This window comes from Bemisia tabaci, chromosome 3, assembly GCF_918797505.1.
Source record: "Bemisia tabaci chromosome 3, PGI_BMITA_v3".
Classification (NCBI taxonomy): domain Eukaryota; kingdom Metazoa; phylum Arthropoda; class Insecta; order Hemiptera; family Aleyrodidae; genus Bemisia; species Bemisia tabaci.
This window is the reverse complement of record NC_092795.1, coordinates 62254089-62276245: the sequence shown is the minus strand read 5'-3', so window position 1 is coordinate 62276245 and position 22157 is coordinate 62254089. Positions and strand designations below refer to the sequence as shown.

The window sequence follows — 22157 nt, the reverse complement described above, 5'->3', positions numbered from 1 at the left end:
AGGATCTACTACCATAACATCGAGACTTCGACTACTACTTAGGATTCAACACTCATCTCGAGATTTTTCTTCTTCTCGAAGATCGAGAAAAATCGACAGTGGTACCATGCCGTGAATGGGTCGGCTGTATGCAAAAGATATATCCAACTGAATACACTTTTAAGGTAAATTCGCTCGAAAAATTCGCACTTTGGGCACATCAGAAATTCCGAAATCCTCTCCTTAGCGCGCTCCACTTTTTATTTTGTATGATTTAATTTATATTCAAGCGTTTGTTTCCTGGTTCATTCTCTATTTTGCAAAAAACGAAAGCTTCGAATCAATTGAACTCTTCCACAAGGAGAGTTTATAATCTATTCAGGCAAACACGCTCGTCGGCCCTCGGAGCGCAATATTTGAATACCGCGCTTTTTCATGACTGACAACATATATGATTTTTTACTATCGTGCCTCAGAATTGAACGTGCCATCAATTGATTAATTTTGGTTGTTTGTCAGTTTTGTGAAGTTATTTTGAATGAAATGATTGAAAAATCATTCAAGAATGCAGTTGTATTGAAATTTCAAGATTTCAATCTTTCTGCTGTCATAAATTATATTCGGCAGTCCTTATCTATTCTTATCCTTGAAAAAATTGGTTGGCTCTTACTGACACCCTGTTATAGTTTGAGATTATCCCTGTAGAGCGCGTATACTTCGATTTGTTTATGGTTGAAAATTGAAATGTAAGGACAATCCGCAGTGAAGTGAAAGTAGATTATGGAAATCTTTTCCTATTTTTCCTTTAATGATTTTGTTTTCTCCCTTAGCTGTTATGTCTCAAGCTCGCATTGGTGTCTCAAGTCTGGTAGTTATTAAAAAATGCAGGAGTTACTCTAGTGGTAATAAGGTAAGCGTAAGACGAAGCAATGACATAACCTCTTCGTTTCATTTGGAGCTCCACTGCATTATTATATCTCTCGCTATTTTTTGGATTTTCTCCTTCTCTCATCGCCGGATGATAAATTCTCTCTGTTTTTTCCTCATGTTAACGTAAGCTTTGCTTAATCTATACACCCTTCAATCACCATACTCACTGACCACAGGAGTTCTTCTCTTCACCCATTAGACATCAAGGTCTGCGGTCAAGAGGATCGTCCTCCTGTAGTCTCTCCATTTGACAAGCTGATCAGAAGACTCATTGGCCTTTAGTGAAATCAGCGTGATCAGTACGTCCCATAATGAGAAACGTTGCGCTAGGTTCTATTTTTCTTACTTCAGTGTGGACCACTTGTGTAGCCCAGGGGCGCTGAGACGAGCAAGGCTAGAACTGGGGAAAGAAAAGAAGAGACAATAGTCACATCAGTCTGGATGCATTAATCATCAGTTGGCCCATTGATTAGTGTGTACATATCCGTTGAATGGTGCAATTTTTGGATGTGACATTTGTCTCTTCTTTTCCTTCCCCAGTTCTAGCGCTGAATTCTTAGATAGTTTTCCATCAAGGGTAGAGAGGGCTTTATCATCCAAGCATAGGTGGTAACTTTAATTCAATTTGTAAATCAGTGAGTTAGTGTCTTTGCATAAATTTTGTCGGGAGATCTATTTGCTTCGTATCTCGCTCACCTTGATGGTCACCCATTATCCCTTGAGCTAAATTATCGGGGAAGCGCGGTTTGCATTTTCTGGACATATTTGAGTGATAAAGTTAGATTGAACGGACACCTGATCCAACTCGCAGGGACACCTTGTAGGTTCCAGCCAAAAACATTGAATCACGTAGACCGTGCATCCTGTGTTACGGAGGGCGAGACAACTTTTAAAAATTCGCGTGCCGATGAGTGGTGGCACCGACCCGCATTGATGAGTTCATGTGTCCCAGTTGTGCACATCTGCGCATGCGCAGTAGCTCCAGTGAATTTTTGTCGGATTGTGTGGTTTTTTCCTCGGCCAATAAATATTTCGGAAAAATGAAACAATGCTAGTCGGGTGTTAAATTATGTGTTCTAAAACTTTTCTCTTTAGGGATTTTTTCTGAAAATGGACTCTAAACGAGATATTCGTGAAAAACCGAGTGCGGGAATGAATTCTCCATTGCCTCTCTGCAGTCTCTTGGAGTGCGTGGGACACACGCTCTCTCCCCTTCCCCACCCGCCCATCATGGGGCTCCGAGAGACTTGCTTAGCTCCGCCTGTACTAAACCGAGCCGGACGCACGGTCTACATGATTCAATATCTTTGGTTCCAGCTTATTCTTGGCCGGATTTACGTCATTGCCGCCCTTAGTCCATCAAGGTTTTGCCGCCCTCACAACTTGTTGTTGTCTAGGGGGGAGGGAGCTTTGCCGTTTGTAAATTGCATACCTAACACATTTTTTATGCAGGGTCTCAGCATCTTGTCATGTAATTTCGATCATTATGAGACATTATTTTGCTTTTTCTGGATGGAATTGCCATGTTGCCGCATTGCCCCTCTGACGGCAGGGTGTTCACAGCGGTGCCTCCAAATTTCTTTTCACACATTTTTTGCCGACCTAGACTGCAGAGCCTTATAAATTTGGTCATGTATCTGCCTCATTTAAATCAAATAATTTTCTTTAGTACTTCTGAAGTCGGCAGGTACTAGAAAAGAATAATCACAAAGGTAGTTGTTTATATGCATTGATTGCTGTCGTGCCTTTTAAGCCATTATCATATCTTCCTCGTAGAGAATGTACGTAATGATGAGAAGAATGTACAATGAGATTGCTGCTTCAAGAATTTGTGGCAGGTGAATTCTTCCTTCTAGGTGCCATTATAGCCTCATTTTGTACATGGCGCCCAATGAAGTTAAAACATACATTAGTATTCAGGGGTAACAAGTCCCAAGCTCAATTGTATTTGGAATGTTTGCTTAAAAATATTGCTTCAACATCTCTGTATTGCAGAAATGCTAATGGTGCCATTTGAAGGGGGGCAGTGCGAGCATTTGCCTGACCCTGCGCTTTTGAGTCGAGCTGGAGAATGTCGTTTGTCTGATGTTTTCAAGGTGGGAAGCTCAGCAAAAAGAACAAAAAAGAACTTCCTTCTTTTTGGCTGGCAATAACCTGAAATCTGGCTGTGCCCATTAGAAACCAGGTTTTATAATGCATAATGAAACGAGTTATGTAGTCAGCAGTATGTTTGAATTCAAAGTCTCCATGGAAATCACATATTTTTATCATCCTTAACTTAAACTTTCATTTTTATAACCATTCATTTTAATTTATTTTTTTTATTTATCAATTGTTTTATCTTTTGTGATTTCTGTTCTCTGGTTCTTAATAAAAAATTATCTCCTTTTTCAGTCGCCAGTAACGAACTAAGGGAACTTCAGCTGCTTTTTACTAGTGATGGCCACTGCCCTCGATTTCGTGGAAGTCAAATGCGAATTCCCAGAGGATGAAGAGAATCAGCAAGGAGACGATTCAATTGGAGGGAATCACGGAGAGGATGAAGCACTTAACCAAGGTGAGGTTGACCCTGCATACATTTCAGCAGGCTACCCTACGGATCCCTCGCTTTTTTGTGAGAGTCAGTTAGATTTTGGGAACCATTTTATCAACTCAGTTGATCCGCCACCTGGCCCATCAGGCACCAGCAGCAGTCTTACAAACCTTGATTTGACCCAGTATCTGCTTGAACAGCCAGAACAAACATTCACCTGTGTGTTTTGTGCTGATCAGTTTCGGCGAATGAGTGATCTCTCGAAGCATCTCTCTTATTGTCGTGCTGCCAAAGCTAATGCTGCAGGGAATGCAGCAGGTGATCATCCATATGTTTGTATGTATTGCGGTCTAAAATTTAAAACACCGTGTGCTCGTGGGTTCCATATTAAAACTTGTGTACCATCAAAAGAGGGAGTTAGACTCACTTTCGAGGAGGATCCCTCGTTTTCTTGTCCACACTGCAAATTACAGTACAAGAAGGAAGGCAGTTATAACAAACACATCAAGCTTTGTCCTGTCAAGCTACAAAAAGATAAAATAAGGGCAGCTGCTGCTGAAGCACGCAAAGCAGCTGAAGCAGCCAAAGCTGAGGAGACTCGCAAAGCTGTCGAGGCACGTAAGGCTGTTCAAGCTCGCAAGGTCACACCAGCTCGCAAGGCTGCTGAGGCCCGTAAGCAAGCTCTTGCCGAAGCATCCAGCGAGAGGACTCGCCGAGCAAACTACCAGCTAAGACCCGCCAGGAAAAATCCTGCTGCCAAACAAACAAGAAGTCAAACCAGATTGAATTCTTTACAGGAAGCATCACTAACCAGTGGTTCAATAGACTCAAGAGAGAATAAGGCAATAAAGAAAGGAGGAGCGATTGTACGCTATGCCTGTTACCATTGTGATGAAGAGTTTGAGGAAAAAGCTGCATTGCGGGAGCACTTTATTAAAGCTCATCAATCAAGTAATTTCAACCCAGCAAACATAGAAAGAGTCGCCAGACGTGTTGCATCAGATGCTCTTCATTTTCTTTGCATGTATTGCGGAAATAAGCATAAAGAGGAAAACGATCTCAATGAACACATTCTTGTTTGCCCTGCAAATTTTACCAATGCACTTGACAAAGAAGCCAAGGCTGAGGAAAATGGTTCACCAACAAACGATGAAGGAGATCAGACCAGCTGTAGAAATGGTCTTCGTGGGGGTGCTCAAGTAGACGAATACTGGGAAAGTAATTATAATTGTCATAGGTGTTCGGCAGGATTTGACAAAAAATCTGAGCTCCATGAACATTTCAAAATACATCTTTGCAACCCAGGTAGAGTGAATTCAATGGATCGTTTTTGGTGTGTGAACTGTGGCGTTAATTTCAAAGGACCCCAGGACCTACTGAAGCACCTGCCATACTGTTCTGGAACAGAAAGACTAATCAAAGAGATCTCTTGCGGTGCAGAAGATGATAGCCCTGTCTCTGTTCAGAAATCTGAGGCCTGTTCAAAAAAAGAAACCTTGGACAGCAAAGAATCACCAGGATTGTGCAAAGAGAACACTTTTTTTTGTCACGAATGTGATACCGAATTCACCAATGAATCTTTACTACGAGAGCATTTTAAAACTCACTCCGAGACCTGTTATCGCCCTCATTCTTGTATGTACTGTAGTATGAAAGTCCATAATCTTCATTCTTGCAATAATCATTCAACAGCACATGCAAACCCGTTTGTATGTAAAATTTGCTTTTCCTATTTTGTTTCATTGTTAGGGAAGCTCATTTTATCGCACGTCAGTAGATTGGTTCCATGTGCTAACTGTTTGCCGAAGTTTGCAAATGAAACTGACAGGGACCAGCATGCTCAGCTGTTTACAGATAAATACGACTTTAAATGTGATTTTTGTCAAATTATCTTCAAAGAACAGAGCCAATTGAGCACGCACTTCTCCAGTCTTGCAGAGAGGTTTTACGACTGCAAATCAAGTGCAGCAAAATTTAGTAGTCAGAGTCGTCTTGAAGGATTTTCTCAAGAACACACAGAATTGAAAGTATGTGGGTGTAACTTGTGTAATGCTGAATTTACCTCCGTCGATAATTTAGTGTTTCACTTCAAGTCGCATTCAGGACCATTCATTTGTGAGCTTTGCCAGGCCAAATTAGCCCCATTAACTGATTTCAGCATGCATTTACAGACACAAAAGAATGAAAAAAAGATCAATGAGAAAATTTACGAGTGTACAAGATGTAAAGAGAAATTTAGTGAAAAAATAGCGTTACAAATTCATGAACGAACCCTCACAAAACATCAACTCCTCTCTTGCATCTTTTGTCCTGTACTTTTCAACAGGAAAAGTAATTTAGAAAGGTATGTGAAGATTCATACTGGGGAAATACCTTCTGCCTGCAATCGTTACGGAGCCTGTTTCAGTCAGAAAAATAGCTCCTTAAACGAGGGAGGAACTCATACAGGAGAAAAACCGTATACCTACTCTAATTGCAGGCAAGAATTCAGTAGGCGCGTTTCATGGTTGACGCATTCAAAAACTCAACCTCTTGTTGCATAGGAATAGAAGCAATAATTTGCAAGAAAAATTCTATGTGCCTTTAGACAAGGTGAGACCCTAAGACAACATGTACAACAACATGTTTTCTCTTAAAAATTTTATGAGGAAAACGAATCACACAACGGGTAGTCCAGAAATCAACTCCTAAACAAGATGTAATTGTTTACAATAAAATCAAAATTGGTTAAATGGCAAAAATACAAATGATATCATTTGCACAATCTAACCACAATCTAACTTCCAATTCATCCGTGCTAAAATTACTTGTTACCACACCATGCAGGGGTTCATTTCCAAGATTCTGAAGAGAAATCAGTTGATGGTCTTTTCCAGCTTAGACCTTATCTCATGGCCCGTTTAGTTGCACTCTTTCTTAATACCCGAGTCTCCTGACTTTTTCCACTAAAAGAGTCCTCTTTTTGAACTGCTGTCATTGTAGTGTAGGATATCGCTGCCTTACAGATGTGCGCGAATACCCATCAGTTTTGGAAAAATTCATTGATTGTTGAAATACTATTTTTCTGGATAATTTATTGCGAAAATGAACTGTTAAAGCAAGAGCAATTGTTTAATAGTAGCCTTCAGATTCTAACTACTTACAATTTTGCTAAAGCTCATGCAGCTTACCCTTGCCTTAAGTCAAGTCATTTTGGAGCCTGATGGCATTTTTAAGTATCTTTCATGAGAAGAGTCAGAAATTAAACTAATTTTATTACCTCACAAGCATGTAATGAGTCTTTTTAGGTTCTAGTTTTGCTCTCCTTTTAAGAAGTGGAAATGGTCATTTTTCCTGCAGTGACTTGAATTTTTTGTCTTTGTTACTTTTATTATCTTTGACTTCCTTTTTTAATGTTTTTTCCTTTTCTCTTATCTTCTAAAGTGGGCTGTTAAAGAATAAGAAACATGTGTAGTTCTAAGTCATTCAAACCCTCAATTTTATAAATTTGTAATGTAAGCCCCCCCCCCCTCCCTCCCTTCAGTCACAGGTTATTCCTCGTTTTTTATTCTATCCCTCTGATCATTATCTCATGAATTGTGATATTTTTATTTTTCTGGTATTTTGTCATCAAAATATTTTTACTTCAACGTTTTGTTGTTGAACCAGCTGACTTACCAAGTTCCAATGGGTCAGTGGCATAACATTTCTGCATCCTTCCTGACAGTTGTTTGCTCTATACAATATTTTCCTAAAATAATCGAAGAGTCCAATGAAAATTTTAAAAAAGAATTTTTAAGAGGAGAAGAAGCTGATTAAAATCTGACCAACCAAAAGCGGACAGTTGTGATATCGGAACCAGGTCATGTCCTCGGCTGGGCTTCAGCCAATCAGCAAATGTGCACTCTCTCGCCTACATATGTCATTACAGACCGCTAATAGTATCATTTCAAGTGAGTCCAGCTTTTGGGGACTCATAAATCAATTTTCTTCGTCATTTTGAGTAAGAAAAAATAAATGCTATGCTTTTCAAATGCAGCAGAGCTGGAGCTTAACATCTTTCCTAATCTATCATGAAACTTCAGCAGTTCTCTCTTTAAAGAGTTGAATGTGTTTTCCACAATTCTCAATGAAAATAATCGTTCTTATGTGAAAAAATCAAGTTCATTTGGGAGGGATAAGCTTCACAGACAGTAATTAAATGAATTCTTTATTTTTTTCCCTTCTTTGTTTTTTCTAAACTTTGTGTGAATGACATGTTATCTTTTTATACATTTGTATTATCCCTGTATGTAGTCTTTAAACTTAAGTGTTTAGTTGAATTTAAGTTCAGCTTTTCATTCTCATATTCTTTATACCCAATGGAACTTTTTCTGAAGTGCTTTTCCTACTGCTTGAGAAGATTCAAACGGCACCTGTCTTAGTCAATGAGTATTATGCAAATCATAGAATCAAGTCTTGAAGGTTGAAACTGATAGATGAACCAAAAATAAGGAAACATTTTGGAACGCCAATTTCTCATTCTCCATCTTAAATAAAATATTGTCTTTCACAAATCAAAGTGACTGACGCCATTAACACCGGTAGTGTATCCTATGGTTTCCTTAACCATGCATTCATCCATCGATGATGCATACATTTTATTTTTTCAAAGGGCGATAACTCATGTTTTATTAGATGTTGGAATTTTGATGGTTTGGACCGGTTTTTTTTTTTTTTTTTATCTAGAAGAAGATGAATCATCAAATAAAAGTTGATGACTTTTGCAACCTAGTTTTACGACCTACTGATGTGGTATCAAAAGCATTCTGATTGCAAAGTCGGTACATTAAGACCGATTGTTCGGTGATGCTGTTTATCATTAATGTATGAAATCACTCAGTTGATTCCTTTATCCTGATCAGACGCTATCTGGTCAGATCTATGAAGGGAGCTAATGGAGTGCTCCCTATCCTCACTATAAAGCACTTTTGGCGGAAGGTGGCTTGATGCGCCTTGTAACAATTTATGACCAGAGATCAATGTTGTTCTACAAGAAATGAAACATAAAAACCATAAGAGAATCGAATTGAAAAAAGTTTCATTTTTATTGTCTTGCTCCTCTATTGATCATCAAACTCATGGTTCCCATTTATATTTTCTCATGAAGCTGACTACCTTTCAATTAGTGTAAATTACTGTTGCAATGTTGACATTGAATGTAGAAAAATATAGGTAAATTTGAATGTCACAGTAGTAACTTTACATTTTTTGACTAGTTTCTTGTTATCAAGTATATTAGAGGGTTTTGCAGCTTACATTCAACTTATTTGTATATATGTTCATATATAGTAGATAGGCAGTGGGTTTTTATCTTAAGTGAAATTTGAAAAAGAATTTTTTCAGCAAGTGACATATGTTATCTGTCTCCAAGATCCCTGTAATGTTTTCATAATGGGACAGAAAATTTCTTTGGAAAAGAAGTCTGCCCCTGTTTTGGGTAAAGTCATCTTATTCTGTAGCTAGGCATTTCTCATGTAGCATTTGACCATTCACTTAATCACAAGTGAAGTGCCTGGACTTCATTAATTATTACTGCCAAGGAAGAGAAAGTGAATGAAGTAAAATGCGCTCTATCATTGGTTTGCCCCTCACCCTGAGTAAAAATGTCTAATAGCAAGTTTATAGATATGTTTCATGTGTGTAGATATGTCTTATCTCTAGTTGTTCATTCTTTTATTTTTATAGATAAATTTACTTGTTCTAAAATCGACCTATTTTTCTTTGTGTGTGTCCAATATCCTCGTTATATTCCACATTCTTGGATTATTTAACAGAGAAATTTCATCTCTCCACCTATAAAGTACTAAATTCACTCAAAAAATTGAGCAATTTGTTTGCAGACTGGATATCTTACAGCCGAAAAGAAATATTTTGATGGTGAAACTATAAATAAATTTCTCAGAACACAAATTTTACTGTTTAGAAGGATGACCCATTTTTTCTCATAGCATCAAATTTCTCAGAATGTTTCTTCGCCTCTTGAAAAAGAATATCTAAACTAGAGTTCTTATAAAATTATCATTCACATATTTTTTTTTTAAATAATAAGTTACAAGTTAACAATTCAATAATTAAATGGACGGAACATTAAATAAGAATGAAAAGTGAAATTTTGAAACAGCTATCAAGAGGTATATAGTTTTTTCCACCAAAATAAAAGACCATCCATAGGAAAAGGGACTCCAGTACATGGAAGCAAATAGAATAAAAGCCATTGTTTGCCTAAATTGTTGTCTAATTGTTGAGTCTGTTGAAAGAAATTAACTTCAACATTCTCCTCGTACTTAGTGTTGCTACACATTTTTGGCAAAGGATAACAGGAAAAAAGATGGTCTCTGCCTTTGGATCTTTCATCCTTTGCATTTTTTGCTGAGGTTGAAGAGAATTTTGAATGTTCTTCCATCTGAGGAAAAAGAACCTAAAGAAGACAAAGTTCACTGATTGTCTTAAAAATTTCGAGTTGAGGTGCAGAACATTTAATGAAATCAGTTTTTATGAGTGTTCTTTTTTATTTTTATTGTAAAAAAAATTATAGACATGCTTAAAATTAATTACAAAACAGAGAATTACAAAACTATACAATTGAAAAATTTACAAATAAAATGGTCTTTGTAACTTAATCTTGTAGGTACATTCAGTTACAAAGAATACCAGGATTAAACCTTCGATCAAATTTGACAAAAATTCAATACTGGAAGTACAGTACTCTCTTTTTGTAGCGGTCCTCTCCGTAACGGAAAACTCTGCAGTGGATAAATCTATTGGGCTCTTCCTATATTAAATACATGAATTTTTCCCTCTATCGACTAGATCTCTCTAAATACCGGGTGAATCTTCTGGTCCCTTGAGATTTGCTGCAAGGAGAGAGTACTGTAAACACACAATTAGTAACAATTGCTTTAGCATTATGAGTTCCTAACTAGGATGGACAACATGAGTCAAAGCAAAGGTAAAGTGATGAATAAATACAGACGATAGTCAAAAAGGTAAAGGAAATTGCTCCAGATTAAAAATAGCGGGGTAAGTAAGTACTGTAACTCGGATTTCTGAGATTCTAAGCTCCTCTGAGAAAGAGAGGACATCAAGTGTCACTCTAGGTACACAATGTTTTAAAAATCTTGTTTCTGGATCAATATTTCAGTTGGGTATTGTTTGATTTTAATTCAAACTTTGAATAGTGATAAGGAACGTATCTCATACATTTTTCTCTGACTTTAGCAAATTGCCAACTTAATGAATAGAAAAATTTTTGTGTGCTACAATCAAATGTGTCATCGAAGGTTTAAAAAATAGCTGCTAAAAGGTAATCAAGACTTGGAAAATATAAAAATGAATATCACAGTTCTTAAGAAAATAAATTTTTTAGAAGAATCTAAAGCATTCAGTTTAAGAAAAATATGACTATTAGGAAGATGGGAAAAGGGATACAGTAGGTAAGTATACCGTAAGGTAGAGGAGCAAAAGTTCGTTCATTCAGACTAAATTTAGCTATTAAACTCATAATTTTTGAACTGATCAACGAATATCACAAAGCACTGCTATCGCCAGCAGACAAACTTAAAGAAAAACATGAAAAAGGATTCTCTTTCAACAAAAAATCAATGTGAATCTAGGGTAAATGGTTCCTAATAATGCCACCACATAAATTTAAGACTATTTATAAATTCTATTCGGGACAATTTTACAAAATCGAATTGAAATCGATTTCTCGAGGGTATATGATTAAAGTTTAAAGTTAATCAAACCAAAAATAAAGTCAAAAGTATGGCCATTTAAATTTCATTGATCAATTAAGACAATCCATTGATTCCGTTTTCTCTACGGTACTTCAGACTTAATTTTGTAGGCCAATTCACTTCATAATTGAGTCATGCGCTTTTGAGACATATATCTATTTTCTATCGATCTGATTTTTTTAAAATAAAGCGAATACAATTTATGATTAACCATTCATTAAAGTGGTGCTGGTACATGGAGCTATTTACCCTAGATTCAACTTGAATCGAACTCAAACCATTCATTGATGTAAAGATTACAACGCAAAAACAGCCTAATAAATAATGCCTCATTGCATTCCAGCAACCTTTGCTCTATCCCTTTGTTATTTTAGAAACAATTAGTCTCAACTGAATATTGGATCATTTGGCTAACCTCAAATAGATAAGGCGAATTAACACTTGGTCACTAACAAAAATAACTAAATAACATTATAGTACAAGGTAAGAAACATTTTTTACAAGTGTGACGTGGTTTTTCAAGGAATATTTACATGATATACAAAAATAAGGCCCCACTTTTTTTTGAAGGCATGTGATGAGTGCAGAAAGTAGGCAATGGAATGTAGAAAAATGAAACATGGAAATGAATGGGCCAATGAAAATGGAACTTAATTGTAAAAGTAGCGCAAGGTGCTTCTCAGTCTTTTGACCTGCTGCAAGTCTACTGAGCTAAATAAAATTTACATCACTGAAAAGTATAAAATTGAAAATTGACTAAAAATTACTTGTTACATACAGTCAGCAACTATGATGATGACTTAAATTAAAAATATTTTTAAATTCTTTCTACGTCAAATGGTGAACATGAGGAAGGAACGTACCAATATCCTTTGAAGGAACAACTGCTCTGTAAGTATACACCATCAGAATTTAATTATTACAGATATTAAGTATTATACACTACTGCTGTACCATTACAGGCACGTAAAAACAAATATGTCTACTTAATATGTGCCACAATCTTTCAAATTTCAGGAAAAAGGTCCGTCAGTTGGAGCAACCATTAAGTAAAAATGGCAGTGACGTTGATTGCACTTTTTTAGATAGCAGTCAATGACATAAAAATAAGAAGAATCAAGTATCAAAAATGTTTAAAATAAGGCGTTTTACAAATAATCAGCACATTGTACCTAATCGAATAAGTTGCGATGATTTTTAAATACAACTGAAATTATAACACTCAGGGGACGGAAAAGTTACAGGATAAACTGGTAACCAAGAAAAAATGCTTAGCACTAGAAAAACAAAAGAAAGAAAGATAAAGAATACCTTTCCTTATTCTTTTGGAAAGCGTGATCTTCATAAAAAATCTGGCAAAAATGTACACACTACTGAAAGACGATAAGCAGGCTCTATCGGAAAAATATTGAATTGAGTATTATAAGTCCTCCGCTGATTTCAGAGGTTGATTCTAAAAGAATTAAGAACCTGCAAAAATATAAATTGATCTTACACGTACTTCATGATAATAAGGGGAAAAACATATGTAGCAAGAAAACCCCATATCATTCATAATTACAGTTACAGGTAAGATGCATCACTAAAAAATTATTAGAATATAAGTCCAAAGATTAGTTTGCAGAAGTTAGGGATTTAATCTCTTGCATCAGAAATAAAACTGGTTCTACAAACGTTGGTTTTACATTCCACATTTGTCAACCTGAATTTTTGTGTGAAAATGATGGAAGTTCAGATCAACATTGTATTGTGGGACCAAAGATTTGCTGAAAATTTCAATAAAAATTGTTTTCCTTGCTGATGGGCAATCTGAAGTAAAGTAAACGTGTGAAGCAATTTAATTGTGTCTGCAACTGATTGTAAAGAAAAATGATCTCTTAAGCATACTCTTGTATTTAATTCGGTAAAACAATTAATTTGAAGCTGCAAAACTAATAACATGGACAAGTTGGTGGTAGTGCGACCAGAGCGATGTTTTTCTAATAAGATTATTGATTTTTTTCTAGCAATTCACAAAAAATTATACCTCAAAAATAAAGATGGTCGAGTTTAAAATCAAAATTCCTTTAAAATGTAATTCAACTGAACACAAGTGAATATTATGCAAATTTGAATTTTATAATAATTCGGTACGATGCCATAAAATCGCCCGTCTATACCAGAGACCAGAGTCATGAGTCTTTACACGACACACATAGAAACGCATGATGCAGTTTGCTCCACGTCAGGTGATGTGATCACAAAAAATTTCCAAATAAAAGAAATTACTCGTAATTTTTCACAATACAATTGAGAAAAAGTCAATAAAACTACCTAAAATCAAAATATTAAATGAGATCAAAATTCTAACGGACGTCTCTTAGATATCATTTCAGAGTCACTTTAGATTCAAGGAAGATGGAGTCAAGCAGAAATACAGATACAGGCACTTGGAAGAAGCTGAGAATGAAATTATAACCAGTCACTTCATCAATTACTTTAACAGTGAATCAATTGAAGAAAAATTATACAAAATAGAGTTATTAAACCTTAAAAACTCATAACCCATAAAAGTTGTTTACTTTTTCTTGCCAGCCTTTCGCATTTCAATTTAAATATGTTACTAATTCTCCAATGAAAGCACTAGGGAGTGTTGCAATAGAACCTTAGTTTATTAGATTAAAAGATAATGACATATTGATTCCTTGTACTACAGTGCCTGTGTATCTAGTTTGATAAATTCCAGAAAAATATAATGAATTGTAGCGGACCTTTAAAGGGCTAGAATAGGATGCAAATTTCTTCTGAATAAAAAGTGATCAGTAGGAGTTGATGTACATAGAATGATAGGTGACAAGTCAGCAGATTTAAAAAAATAAAAATGGCTGGAAATTATCATTAAAATTAGCACTATTATGATAACTCAAATCCAAAAACACAAATCAGCACTTGCAACGTTAAAAATTTCACTCATAATTTATTTTTCTATGAGAGAACTAATCATCGAATTTTGATCACTTTCAAGACAAAATATACCATACAATTTCAAATAAAGATGCTGAGCAAAAAATTGAAAACAGAAATTCTGAAAGAAAGCAATTAATCAGATTATGGTTTTTGGACTCAAGTCATCAGCGACAAAACCAAAATGAACCATTCTGCATCACAGCAGTGAAGTAAAGAAATTAAAAATAAAGCTAGTGTCTAACAGGACAATCTGAGGGCATGGGAGACTAGATTAAGGGGATCATATCTCTGATAAAAGAGAAAGAAAATATAGATTTCGCAATGACATGCAAATACGTACTACACTTTCTGATTGTTCCGACTGCTGTAAACTTAACTCAGTGCCATGCATTACCAAAAATGCCTTTAATTGGTATTAAATAAAAAAAGGGATTCTTTCAGCTAATCCCCTTTCAGACATATTACCCTCAGTTGACCATAGGAAGACTTTAAGTGGTTTAGGTCACATTAGATAATGTATTTACCAAACCAGGAGGCTAGTCGGTAGAATTTGGGTAAACACATTACTTAAAGAAACTATCCGCTTCGAATTAGCTGACTAAACAGAAGTTTCTACAAACGGCATGCTTTTGCTTTTATCTGAAATTGGTTTGAAAGGCATGACTCCTCCATTCTTTTTGGCATCGCCGTTTAACTGAGACTTAATTTTTAAAAAATCTTCACTTTTGGACATATTCGGCCTCAAGGGAGGCTCGTCAAGATTAGTTTCTAGGAGAGGTTTAAATGAGGAAGTTAGATTGACTAATTTTGTATTGGACGGTAGTGTTGCATTGTGGTCAATGTCTAGGAGACATTCACTTTGAGATCTTTGCTGAGGGACTGGGAGTTCGTCCATGTTCGTCTCCAGAATGGTTGAGCTTTTCGGTCGCTCGTAGTATATTTGATACTCTGGCTCTTGCTGGTAGTCCATGTAATGTGGTGCTACCTGTAGAAATTAAAAAAAAGTTAATAGAGCTAATTGAATTGACCTTGAGATGTCTTGGCATAATATTTTGAAACCTTTTAAAATTATCTCATATCCATAATCGAGGAGTTGTAGGCGCTGTTGATTTTTGAGTAACTGTCAAGGGTCTTTGCCCCTTGATGTTTTTCTTATTTCATTAGGTTTCTTCAGAATGTATGTGATGGTTGAAGTTCTTCGTATTGCACATCATTCATTACATCCTACATTGATCGGATTCCACCATCTTTTTTCAGGAAAAATTACAATGATTCATGAAAGAGAAATAGGTTATGCAGCAGAGGTGTCTTCATTGCACACAAAATGCGGTCAAAAGGGTGAAGTCATATGTTTTACATTTAAAAAAACATAACAAGAACACCGGTGAATAAAAAAAATCACGCTTCATCTCCGAAGAGTGAGATAGGGGTCCTGCTGGCTTAGAGATGTCTCATGCAGCAAAATTTTGAAGATCTTTTTAAAGCAAACTCAAAACAAGTCCTCTAAAGTAAAAAAAAGCCAATATATTTTGTAACTGGTTAGAGACTAATAGATAGTTATGGTAGCCAATAGGGATAACATTGAAATCTTTACACCATCCCTGCAATAGAGAATTTTCAGGTATCTGAAATTTCATGAATTTCGTGTTTAAGTGGAAACTACTGAGTGAACTGAACACGAGGATACCCTTGGTTCAAGAATTGAACAATTATTGGAGAAGATTTGACAAAATGATCTAATCTGCTAAAATACGTGTGTTTAAAAAGGAATGCTGCCAGATGATATCACTAGGCGGTGCATTTTCTCACTTTTAAATCTATTTTTATACTATTTCCCATATCAGAAATAAAATATAAAAAACACTGTGAAATCAGCTCTTTAAGCACTTTCAGATGAAGCAATAAAAAATTTGGATGCAAATTCTCCATTACTCAAATATAGAGTAAACAATAAAACAACTTTATTCTGCACTTGAGTTATCAGTAAAGTAAGGGACTGAGTATAGTTCCTATGGGTTAAACATCATAAATTATAAATTATTTTCCAGCAATTGTTAAGAAATATTGATGACTTGAGATGAAAAATGCGCGTCTCCTTCCGAAGGGCAGAAAATTCATTCGCCAAATTTCCAAAAAAGGCGCCCTTGGATGTAGTATTAGCTCTTTGAGGAAAACTTTTCAGGTGCGTCAGCATTTGTACACAGAATCCTCACATTCTGAGAGAAGAGTTTTCAGGCGAGAGATTTTAAGCAGGAGGGATTGAAATTAGAGAGACTGAGTTTTTCCGATTCGTTTCTGGAAATAATATACATATTGTTTCACGAAGGAAAGCGCGTGATTCTTTTTCTAGCTGTTGGTCAATATTTTGATTAGGGGCTCCCACAGTTTTCCATTTCATTGATTAAAACTTCAGCACATGACTAATTTGGGTATTTTTGAGCTATTGAAGTCTCAAATTTACTTTGGAAAAGTTAATATTCCATTTTTTCAAATCTTATGTGGTTTTACTGAGGATTTACTCTCCACAAGGAATTACCTGAGGGGTTGAGCGTGTTTGAAGCGGGTCTTTGGTGTTATAGCCGGAGAGAATAGGCAATGTGGATGAGCTATTGGCATTGAATGTATCATCAGTCGAGTGCCAAGTTGAATTGTCACGCGATGCAAAAGTCGAGTTATCTCGGTACCCTGCAACAAGCACTACAGGTTTAGCAAGAGAATACAAAGCAATTTATTGAGAATAAAATAATAGTTGAAAATAAATGTCCTGACTTTTTGATAACTGATGGCAAATTAATTGGAAGCGAACAGTGGCTTAAAAAAGCGAAACTTTTCAAAGCAAAGTACAGCATTCCAGGGAATGATCATTGCACTCTGATCCTCACAATCAAATAAAATAGCAAATAAATGATTTTTGAGTGACAAAAAACAGAAAGAGAATCGTTGAAAATACCTTCATTGTGAAAGGCGAGGTCAAATCTTGGATTGACAGCTTCAGCAGCCGTCAGATTGTGCGCTTCATAAATATCATAGCTCTGGGTGTCTTCTTCACCTGAAGAATGTAGCTGAGATTTTTCTATTGAATCATCACTTTCATTCATTTTTTCTAATTCTTTATCAAGGCGAGGACTATCTCTATGACTCTGCAAAAAACAATCAAAAAAGAAGAAAACTATAGATATTTCTGAGGAAAAACAAACAATGCAGGTTTTTATAAGCAATAAAGTTTTCTGAGCAGAACGCAAATGCACTGATTTTCTGAAGACTCACTTCAAATGGCTTATCCTTAGGACTATGAAAATGAACATACCTATTGATTTTCGTTACAGAATGAACTGAACTTTACTAAAAAGTAGCAGAATGTAGAATAATGCTGAGTAGAATCCTCAAGAGACTCTTTCTCTTATGAAACACACAGTTAGCAAGTTTCATTGAAGTTTACAAATATCGAGTGTGCTGCGTTTAGAGACAACTTAGCTAATGGCTCAACGAAAGCTATTTATGAACAGTTTAATGAGTGATATGTGCGTTTTGAACCTTGACGGAAGTATGTGATTAGATCATTATTCATGCTCAAAGGTTGGTCTTATTGTGAGATCAATGGTTTTCAAACTTACGGCTATCATTGTAATAGGTTTCCTTTTGTAAGCCTCCCCAGCAGGAAACCCTCCATTTGAGATCTGACTAAACGACCGTACTGACTGCAACGACTGCCGAATTGAATTTCGCCTCTCTAGGCGTTCAATATGTCTGTGACGAGATTTTGAAAACCAGAAACCGACAAGGAGACTAATTAGTAACAAACAAAGTCCTACAGATCCCAACACTGCGAGAGTCACTGTGTCATCACGCCAACTGAGCAAGTTTATGACAACTTTTGGATCTGGAAAAATAGATAGAAGATTCAGTTAATAAGATATTGAGCACGGTATGAATTGAAAAAAGGGTGATGAAGAAATAATGGACCACGGACAGGATACAACTTCCAAAAGCCATGTGTTCTTGTCAAAATTGCATGCAGAAAACACTCAACACGTAGACAATTTTCAAAATTAAGCCATGAGTGAAAAATTTATGTTTGAATTAACATTGTGTAAAGTAAATTCAGACTTCCCGCTTGTCAAAAAACTATGGCCAAAAGGCTCAAAAATGAATTAAAATGCTCACATTACCCCTTTGGGTTGCTAGAGAGTGCTTTCCATTTCTAAGCTTTAAATTCTAATTTTTCAATTTTACAAGGGAAAAATTGCTCTTCTGAAACTGAATAGAGTACTACAAACCTGAAGATATCTGAAGTTTTATACTGAATTTATCGCACATGGCAAAATCACCAACTGTGCCTAATCTTCTGAAAGATTTGCTTCTATCTACTGAGATCCTTTCCTAAGAGGATGGTTACACTTATCAATAAAAAGAAAGACAGGATTACACTGTTGCAAATTATGATTCTTAGCCTAAGTCTGGTTTTCTCAAGATGGAGTTGATTACTTGCTTGCTAAGTATGAATAATATCTTACCCATTTCACATAAGAACGGATTCAGTCTCAAACAATGATCGATTTGAACTTTTTGGTAGGCAAAGGAGGTGCACTCGTTGATATGATCTATATGCTGAACCCAGACATGATCGTAATAGTTAAATGTTGCTTGCTGATGCCGCAAGAACTGGTACAGCTGTACGTAATTTGACATGACATAAGGCATCGTGGCATTATCACTCTGTGAAAAGAAGAATTACAGAATTAATGCATGCACCTAATTATTGTTGAAATAAAGTCATCAAAGTATTATGATACAGGACGTCAGACCCTGGAAGTGGAAAAAGATTGTATTCAATGTCATGACCAAACAGCTGGTCTAGTATAGACATGTTCACTGTGTATAAAAAGAAGGGCTACCAAAAAGTGCTTTGCTGGTTTACTCCTAAAAGAACACCAAGAGGGATGATATGATGGCTATAAATAATATAGTGGATGAAAGTTTCATCATCAGGATATATGAATGAGACAGCATCATCCTGATTTTCGCGAGTCACTACTGGAGCAGCAGTGTACAGAATTTGATCTTAATTCCTTCTGAGCTCAATTATACAAAAGAAAAAAAAAGAAAACACAACTTACCCTGCAGAAGTCGCGTGCTTCGTAAAAAGTCATGGGTGCTCCAACATAAATGTAACATGTATCCCCTACTAAGTTCCAACCAGGCGGACACTTGACGTCAAGGATCGATAGATTATTCATCTGATATGGAAGATAGTTCACTTCGAGTAGTTCGATTTGGTCACTTCGATCCCTGATCCGACCAGAGACCGCAAGAGTTTCATTGTAGCCCCAATAATTGTGACGAGCGTCAATGGGAGTTTTCCAGACATCCATACTGAAAAATAAAGAAGGTGATAAGATAACACCAATTTTTTTTTTATTTGACGGCACATTACATATGGTTCAGTAAAAGGAAAAACAGGGGATACATTCCTACGAATTTAGGGAGATTTTCATTGGCAGAAAGTTAGGTTCTTAATGAAACTAACCATTCGAAAACCGAGGCTCAATTTCCTTGTATTTTTATATTTAAAAATTCCTTCGGTTTCTCTTTAAGTGTGGAGACATCACAAAGTATTAGGTTTAAAAAAATAGTGGCTTTTTCTCTTTCAACATTCTGTTTGTTTCAGATAAGAAGAGAAACTGTCACAAACATTCAAAGGATTAAATTAATGATGGATTTAAAGGTACATTTTTGTTTTAGAATTAGAGTCTCTGAATTTTGACGTTTGGAGGACGGAAAGATCTTTTCACAAGATTTTGAACAGATTTATTAGTACCCTTATCGTAAGCCAAATTACAAAGAAAGTAATTAGCGGTAGTTTCAAAGGACCTTGAAATTATGTAATGCTAAGATGAAAATATTCGCTGTTTATCATGCTTTAAAGTTGATGAAATTAAAATCCTAGGGTAAACTGTTTTATCTGTTCAAAAGATCTTTGGGACACAGGTATACATATACAGTTAAAGTAATATGCAAAAGATTTCACTGCAGCTGAAAGAACAATGGACAGTAACTAACTTCATAAACTGTAGCTTTGACAGGCCAACATGCAGTGATTTTGCAGTCATTTTTACAACTGATACCTCTTCATTAAACATTAAACAAGATTTTTGAAAGATTTGCTGCTTGAATGAGTGAAATATTCATGCTTCATTTCGAAATCTTGAAAGTAAAAGTTTGCTCTAATATAATATTCAGATTTGGTAAAGTAAGGCCCGGTCCAGATGGTCAAATTTTTAGTAGTGTAACGCCACACAGTGCCGTTTCAGTAAAGTAGTTTTAGCTAAGTTTAATCTGGTTCGTTAAACTAGTTTTGCGAAAGTTCAACCAACGGGTTCACCATCTGGATCTGACCTAAGCTACTGAACTGAAGAAATTCCAAACAAGAATGTAGCGAGAGTTTTCCATCTTCTTTTCGATGTAGATATAGATAGGAAGCATTTTTTTTAGCAACTTTGGCTCCGACTATAATATAAAGCTGGTTCAAAGAAGCAGATCAAAGTTTACATGGCATAGGCAAAAGTGCACTTATTTTGTTTGGATCGAAGGCTCAAGTAATAATAAATTAAAGAAAAAAAATCCTGCCAGGAAATTTTTAAAAATCGAAGCCAAAAGTTCGAGATGCAGGCTAGTGAAAATGATGTAAATTTTCATAAGCTAGATGTGAATAGTTAACTAGCATTGGCTCACTATCACGCAAATAATAACAAAGCAGCATTGATGAGGACGTTAAAGAGAATTTTACCGTACAATAAGACATATTTATCACGGAAATAACGCCTATTTTCACCACAGGACAATACATATTTTGTACAAAAGAAAGAAAAAATCAAACCCCCACTAATTTATACAGGAAAATTTTTACAATTGCACAAAAACACGACGCAGTTAAGGTCCTTTACAAGAAAGGTATGAAGCTACAAAGACCCGTGGGCACTTGACGTAGAGAAAAAGCATGGACTGATGCTGACCATTCAGACAACGACAAGAATAGCACATTGAAACACAAGACATAAACATTTGAAGACTTCTCACTGTGTAAAACAATATAGAGCTCAGTCAAATAGAGAGAGCTCTTGCACAGATTTCACTGAATACCCCTTAATTAACAAAATGACTTATTGAATCATATGCATGCCTAATTGAAGACATCTGGCGTTTAATCAAATCGTCTTGGCTAAAATTAATAAGTAGTGAAAAAGAAGCCGTTCAATGCTAAAAGCCTGTGCAAAATTGGTAAGAAATTCTCCTTTAATGATTTTTTTGTTGCAGATTCATGAATATTTTATGTGTTTTATGATGAACGGGTAAAGGGTTAAAAAACATTGATTAAACAGCTAAAAACTGAATTTTTATCGCCTTTAGAATCTGATACAGGACTGGAGAATGAGATTTGCTTAAGTATCTTCAGACAAAAATAAATAGTAAAAAAGCAGATTTTGTTGTTTCCTAAAAGGAATTATGATTGCATCACCCATGTAGAGACGGACACAATTTTGAGGGGGAAGAGAGTGTTCCAATGGAATCCGATAAGCATGTGTGATTTTCCTTCAGAAAAATTTCGTCCATTTACAAGAGAGTAATGATGTTTCTTAGAAAACATTCAGACCCAAAAAGGAGATTCGGACAAGTAACATCCTGAAATACTTAAAGTTTCATGCAAACAAGACCTGGGAACTAAACTCCGCAGTGCTGGATTTGACGAAACTCAATCTTACCTTTCTAAACCAGCCCTGGAGCCATCAAACATCCATAAAAAAGGGAAAAATTGATTAAAATGTGATAATATTGTCCATTATTAAGTTTTACAAAACATCAAAACGGAAAAATAATACAGCCCTTTCTATATTATTTAAGTTTCAGGAGTGTTATCTACAGACTTCCTCTTCAAAATTAATGTGTGTTAGTGATGGTATTTAGATGTGCAAGATAAAGTTCTTTAATACATACAAACGTTGAAACACTAATAA

General features: G+C 35.7%; 2 protein-coding genes across 5 annotated transcripts in view; one reads left to right on the top strand and one right to left on the bottom strand.

Moving 5' to 3' along the window:
* The first annotated feature begins 682 nt into the window (after positions 1 to 682).
* LOC109038026 (uncharacterized) lies at positions 683 to 9169 on the top strand. The gene is made up of 2 exons (XM_019052942.2): positions 683 to 889; positions 3304 to 9169. The coding sequence occupies exon 2, from the start codon at positions 3349 to 3351 to the stop codon at positions 5983 to 5985; it is 2637 nt and encodes an 878-aa protein (XP_018908487.2). The 5' UTR covers positions 683 to 889; positions 3304 to 3348; the 3' UTR covers positions 5986 to 9169.
* A 783-nt stretch (positions 9170 to 9952) lies between these two features.
* Positions 9953 to 22157, bottom strand: part of bark (C-type lectin domain-containing protein bark beetle) — a 176270-nt gene continuing 164065 nt past the window's right edge. For 3 of the 4 annotated variants that reach the window (XM_072298993.1, XM_072298994.1, XM_072298990.1), the window contains 7 exons: positions 21906 to 21920; positions 19263 to 19518; positions 18660 to 18861; positions 17760 to 18025; positions 17096 to 17285; positions 16682 to 16830; positions 9953 to 15130 (listed from right to left, as the gene is read on the bottom strand). In XM_072298993.1, the coding sequence (XP_072155094.1) occupies positions 14744 to 15130; positions 16682 to 16830; positions 17096 to 17285; positions 17760 to 18025; positions 18660 to 18861; positions 19263 to 19518; positions 21906 to 21920 (1465 nt within the window). In that variant the 3' untranslated portion in view covers positions 9953 to 14743. The remainder of the gene's footprint in view (positions 15131 to 16681; positions 16831 to 17095; positions 17286 to 17759; positions 18026 to 18659; positions 18862 to 19262; positions 19519 to 21905; positions 21921 to 22157) is intronic. The other variant, XM_072298992.1, reaches the window with a different exon arrangement.

What these genes read in the sequence shown, in the direction of transcription:
- LOC109038026 (XM_019052942.2), top strand. Translation starts at nt 3,349, where the DNA reads ATGGCCACTGCCCTCGATTTCGTGGAAGTCAAATGCGAATTCCCAGAG.